The sequence below is a fragment of the Marmota flaviventris genome, chromosome 10 (genome assembly GCF_047511675.1).
Source record: "Marmota flaviventris isolate mMarFla1 chromosome 10, mMarFla1.hap1, whole genome shotgun sequence".
NCBI lineage: Eukaryota > Metazoa > Chordata > Mammalia > Rodentia > Sciuridae > Marmota > Marmota flaviventris.
Genome location: NC_092507.1, coordinates 781943 through 787639, shown reverse-complemented (window position 1 = coordinate 787639; position 5697 = coordinate 781943). Strand labels below are relative to the sequence as shown.

The following is a 5697-nucleotide window of genomic DNA, read 5'->3' as shown; positions in this document are numbered from 1 at the left end:
AGCCGGTTGTTGCCTCTGAGTGACATGGACGCTGTAGCATTTTGCAGGATTTCTGTCCAGAAGACCAAAGAGTGACAGACCCAGGCCCCTTGCTGCCCCCACTAGGGCTGACCAGCATTGACTGGCCCCCCTCCCGGCCCCCAGACCCTAGATGTGCTTCTTGGCCAGATGGGAGGGGGTGGCAGGGTCCACCGGCCATGTCAGGCCTCAGAAGGAGGTACTCCACGGAAGATTCTCCCTCCTGTGAGACAGCAGAGCATACCTGGCTCAGGACTCCAGGCTCTGGCCCAGACTCAGGCTGTGCTTGGGTGTCCACTCCTCCTTCCACTCCTCCTGCCACTCCGGTGCTGGCCCTGCAAGATCAAGCACAGTCAAGGCAGGAGGAAGGAGGGTCAGCAGCCAAGCTCAGCCAGTTGCAGGACAGGCCAGCGCAGCACCAAGGAGACCTACCGGCACAGGGCCTAGGAGGCCCGCTTCAAGCCTGGGTGACCCTGGGCCTGGGAGACACCCGGCGGGTCTGCAAGGAGCCCCGGCTTTCCAAGGGCGGGACCGGGGCAGGGGCGGGGCGTCGGGGGCGGGGCTCGCACGGAGCGGAGCAATCCCCGGGAGCGGGCGGGCCGTGGTGGGCGGGGCCTCGTAAAACCCTGAGCCAGCCAGGCTCGGCTCCGGCGTCAGCGCGGAGCATGGCCCCGGGGCCACCTGCTGCCCGTGGGATTCTGCTGCTGCTGCCGCTCCTGCCGTTGCCGCAGGTGGGTTGGGCCGCGCGTGAGATTCGGGCACTCGGGGTGGGTCTGCGTTCGGCCACGCCCCGCCTGGGCTCATCCCTGTCCCCGCAGGTGGCGCTGGGCTCCGCGGACCGCAGCTGCGACCCTTCGGACCAGTAAGTCCGAGTGGGGATGAGGGAGGCGGGGCCTAGCCCGCGCCGCGGGGAGGTTTGGGTGGTGAGGTCGTCGGGGGCCCGTGCCCACCTGCTCCAGGTGCTGCTGTCCCTGCAGGTGCCCTTCCCAGGCCCGCTGGAGCAGCCTGTGGCACGTGGGGTAAGTAGGCCGCTGCTCAGAGCCGCTGGTCAGATGGTTCACCTCCGGGAGAGACCCTGTTGGAAACATGAGACCCCACGCGGCATCTAGTCGCCTCTGCTGGTGCTGCCGGCACGGCTCAGGGCCCTGGGCTGGCTCAGAGCAAAGCCTGGTCACAGCCACCAGAAGGCACAAGGATTGTGCAGTTGACTGGGGACAGTGTGTCCTGGGATTGAGCCCAAGGCCACCCCTGGCCAGCCCTGGAGAGACAGTAGGGCAGGCCCAGCAGCCGGCGGCCAGAGCAGGCGGGTTTCTCCAGTCTGGCCCTGGCCAGGGAGGTCTCTGGCATGGAAAGACATTCTCTGGGTTTCTTTTTGCCTGTTGTCCCATCTTAGGTGGCTGGGCCACAGTTGGCCCCAGGGTGCAGCTGCCTGGTGGCCGAGGGTCAGTCTGGTGGTGGGCCTTGCTCCTCTTGCCAGGCTCATCCTGCTCGCTGTCCTGCTGCTGCTGCTGTGTGGAGTCACCGCTAGCTGCGTCCGGTTCTGCTGCCTCCGGAAGCAGGTGCACACACAGACACACCTGCCCCCAGCATGGCAGCCCTGCGACCTCACGGTCATCCCTGTGGACAGTGACAGCCCTGTGCACAGCACTGTGACCTGTGAGTGCCTGGTGGCCCACCAGCCAGCAGTGGGTGGGGGCTTAGGGTGGTGAATGCCAGCCCCACCTCCATAAACGCATTCTGGTTCCCTGCAGCCTACAGCTCCGTGCAGTACCCACTGGGCATGCAGCTGCCCCTGCCCTTTGGGGAGCTGGACCTTGACTCCATGGTCCCTCCTGCCTATAGCCTATATGCACCTGAGCTGCCACCCTCCTATGATGAGGCCATCAAGATGGCAAAACCCAGAGAAGAGGAGCTGGCCCCCTCCCAGAAACCCGGAACTCTTCCTGGGACCTCGGGCCTAGAGACCACTCCAGGGCCCCCGGAGCCAAGCCCCAATGTTCAACAGCCCAGCAGTAGTCCCTGCCCCTTGAAGCAGGCAGAAGGGCCCTCCTAGAGCCACAGCACTTGGAGGCCTGACTCCGGGAGCCAAGGTCCCCCAGCCTGCCCCATCCTGCTTTCCCCCGGGACGTCAGCCCTCCAGACCGCTGCTGCAGACCTGGCACGCCAGCCAGCCAGCCAGCCAGCCCTGTGTCAGCCACCCCCGAGGGCGGGCTGATGCTCTCAGTTCGAGCCCCTGGCCAGGCCCCATCAGGTCCTCATCCTGGAGGAGGCCCTAGGGGCCCTCTGTGGTGTCCATGGCTTTTTGGAGACAGAATAAAATTTATGTCTGAATGGTCTCTACCTATATGGAAAGGGCTCTGGGACCCCGAGGCTCCAGGAGGGCCCCAAGGCAGTTACCCCCAGTGTGGCAGGCAGGGCAAGCATGAAGCCATCTGACCTTTAGGCTTCTGTTCAGAGACCAGGTCAAGTGTCTCAGCAGAAGTGACCAGGGCCATGTGCCTGTGGCTGCCCTAGAAGACGCTTCTCCAGACCCACCCCATGGCCACCCCTCCCTCCAGGTTGGGGACAGTGAAGCACACAGGAGTCAGACTGCAGCATTTATTTGACACAGTTAGGGGCAGGGCAGGCAGTGGCAGGCCTCCTATAGCCACAGCAGCTGCTCTTACTGAACCAGCTTGAAGGACTCTCCGGTCATCATGGCCACGAACTCTGGGGGCAGAGGCACGGGTCAGCAGCCTGGATGGCCTGGCCGCTCAGCCCCAGGGCCTGCCCCACTCACCCTCATAGTCGATGGTTCCGTCTCCGTCCTTGTCCGCCTCCTTCATCATCTGCTCGGCCTCCACCTCATTGAGGGGCTCACCTGCGTTCATGAGCACGTACCTGCCGGATCCTCACACTGAGCCACTCCATGGGCCCTGCCCGTGCCCTCCTGTGCCCACCCCACCCTCCAGCCCCTCCACCCTACTTGAGTGTGTTCCAGTCGATGTAGCCCTTGCTCTCCTTGTCGAAGACCCGGAACGCTGCCCTCAGCTCTCCCTCCTGGTTCTGGGCCTTCTCATGGTAAATCCCCATCAGCGCCAAGAAACCATCACAGTTGAAGAAGCCTTTGTCTGCAAGAGGTCCGTCCCCCGTCCCCCTCAAGTAAGGGGTGGGCTGGGCCCCACTCCACCCCTCCGGTGGCTCTGTCTCCTCCCCACTCTTCACATACGTGAACCAACCCGGGGCTGCACCCCGCCTGTGCCACCGGCCCCGGCTCACTGTCTCTGTCCACGTCCTTGGCCATGGAGGCCAGTTCGCTCTTGGTGGGGTTGATGCCCAACAGGCTCATGAGCCGCTCCAGCTCTCCGGTCTTCACCTCCCCGTTGCCCTCCTCATCAAACATCTCAAAGACCCCCTTGTATTCCTTGATCTGCTCAGCTGACAGGCGCTCCGTCTGCAGGGGACACCCGCACCCAGTCTCACCAGGGGCTCTCTTGCCCCACTGTCCAGGTCTGTGCACCTGGCCACCCTTCCGGGCACCCATGTGCTTAAAGAGGAGGTCTTCCAGGGCTGGTACAGGGCTTGCCTCGCTTGCACCAGGCCCTTGGGTTCAATCCCCAGCACCACACACACACACACACACACACACACACACACACTCACGCCCCCACCCCAGCACAGAGCAAGCCTCTTAGATGAGCAAGGGCTTCAGGGTGAGCAGGGCTCTGAAAGGGACAAGAACAAGTGAGGCAGAGGGTTCAGGTAAGGGGACCAGGTGGGCACACAGGAGCCAGGGCACAGGTGAGCCAGGAGGGAAACAGCAAGGCTGCAGAAGCCGTGGGCCAGGCCTAGGGCCAAGGCAGGGGACACCAGGTGAGACCAGGTAAAGGGCACTGGGCAACAGTGTAGGGAGGAGCCCCACCAGACCAGGTGAAGGCCAGCCTGCAGCCAGGGCCCCAGAGGTAGCTTGAGGAAGAGTCCTCTGCATCCAGCCCCCTCTGCATCCAGCCCCCTCCACCGGCCCCTCCGCCGGCCCCTCCAGCAGTGGTCCTGGGTGAACCTTCAGCAAGGGTTTGGTGGGGCACAAAGACGCAGAGGGCAGTGTTGGTGGCAGAGTCTCGGCCTCCACCCGCTCCTCAGCCCCTTCCCCAAGCTGCTGCTCAGGCTCCCAGAGGGGCCCTTATACCTCCAGGTCCCCTCTAGCCATTCTCCTGGCCCAGAGGCCTACCCCAGCCCCCTCCCCACTGCCCAGCTGCCCAGCTCGGGCTCAGCCACCCAGTCGGCCCCCAGTGGCTCTCTGGTGCTGGAGCAGCCTTACCATGTCTGTGGCTGGTCAGGAGAGCAACGCGACACTGGCGCAGGGACCCTGTGGGCAGAGCACGCGGCCAGTGGTGGCAGCTGTGTTTTAGCTGCCTGGGGTCCCTGGGGTCCAGGCTCCGGAAGCCTTTTATGGGTGGAAATCCTACCGGCCCTATTTTGGGACAGCTCAGCCCTTCCCCACAGGCCCCTTCCTGGTCTCCTTGGCCTGGGCATCCCCTTACCCTAAGATGCATGCCAGAGACAAGCACAGGACAGAGAGGGACTGGCCAGCTGCGGGGCCCTGATGCTGTTTCCTCTTCATGGTGCAGCCTTCTAGGATATCCCCCCAGAGGCTGGCCACCCCCAGAGCTGGCTTTCCTGTGTTCTGGGGACCCTCTTCCTAGGCTGGTGTCACTTATTTGTGAGACTTGTTGTGAAAGGGCCCCTGACGGGCCTCGCCTAGATGCCCTTCCACCCCCACAGGCCCAAACTTCCCAAAGACAGGTTGGTTGAGTCAGGGTATCAGGACCCCAGCCGCCTGCACAAGCCAGGCTGAGAGTGGCAGTTCAGGGAGGAGACTGCTGAACGTGAGCCCAGGTGGCCTCGGCAGTCAGCCTTGGGACCGGCCTGCTGCTGGGAGGCAGGGCCAGGCTTCCTCGGCAGCCAGGGGCTATTCTGAGGTTTCTTGAGGAAACCTGACCTGCCTTCCACTCAGAACAGCAAAGCTGGCTCTCTTGGGATCCATGTGCCCAGGCGCCAGAGTGGCGCACAGACCTCTGCTCCCGCCTGCTCCCTCCCCAGAAGTGTGCCAGCTCCTCCCACCCAGGTCTACTGAACCACCACGCAGCAGTGCTAGCCCCAAAGCCCAGCCTAGATCCTCTCTGCCCCAACCAGCCAGTGTCCTGGCCACAGCCCTCGGGTTTTCAAGGGCAGACCAGAGCCCTAGCGGGCTACGGTGCCCCTCCCGTCCCTCTTGGGCTTGCCCTCAGGGACAGTCATGACAGGCCCCACCTAGTTCCCTCCTCTGCCTGCCAGAACCTCCAAGGCTGCAGGGTGCTCCCTGTTCGGGTCCAGGCCAGCTGTTGATGCTGAAAGATTTGTGCTGACCACAGGGGCATCTCCTGGCTGAGCTCAGGGCAGGACTGGAAGAGAACCTGGCTCTGGGTCTGGGGGGGTGGAGTGGGATCCTGTTCCTTCACTTTGGCTGCATTCTGGCCCTGTTTCCCCCTGGAGGCGGCGTGCTGTGTGCATTGAACTCCTTTCCCCACAACACAGGATGTGGTGAGCCACAGCACCCAGATCCAAGCCCAGGGTTTGAGGTCCGGGTCTAAGCCATCAAGTTAGAGACCATGTCCTTGTGGCCCTGGACAGCCACACCCAGCAACTCCCTCCTGCCTGTGG

General features: G+C 63.6%; 2 protein-coding genes across 5 annotated transcripts; one reads left to right on the top strand and one right to left on the bottom strand.

Annotated features, from left to right (window-relative positions):
- Positions 1–656: 656 nt before the first annotated feature.
- Tmem52 (transmembrane protein 52) lies at positions 657–2349 on the top strand. Of its 4 annotated transcripts, XM_027947735.2 has the most exons (5): positions 657–749; positions 837–880; positions 996–1037; positions 1496–1674; positions 1770–2349. In XM_027947735.2, the coding sequence occupies exons 1-5, from the start codon at positions 684–686 to the stop codon at positions 2069–2071; spliced, it is 633 nt and encodes a 210-aa protein (XP_027803536.1). In that variant the 5' UTR covers positions 657–683; the 3' UTR covers positions 2072–2349. The 4 variants fall into 4 exon arrangements, with proteins under 4 accessions (XP_027803536.1, XP_071474778.1, XP_071474776.1 ...); XM_071618677.1 differs by lacking the exon at positions 996–1037; XM_071618675.1 differs by having other exon boundaries at positions 657–880.
- A 281-nt stretch (positions 2350–2630) lies between these two features.
- Positions 2631–3541, bottom strand: Calml6 (calmodulin like 6). Its single transcript, XM_027947447.2, has 4 exons — positions 3277–3541; positions 2984–3128; positions 2798–2898; positions 2631–2727 (listed from the first exon to the last, which is right to left on the bottom strand). Exons 1-4 carry the CDS (start codon positions 3539–3541, stop codon positions 2681–2683), a joined length of 558 nt encoding a protein of 185 aa, XP_027803248.2. The 3' UTR covers positions 2631–2680.
- Between the last annotated feature and the right edge of the window lie 2156 nt (positions 3542–5697).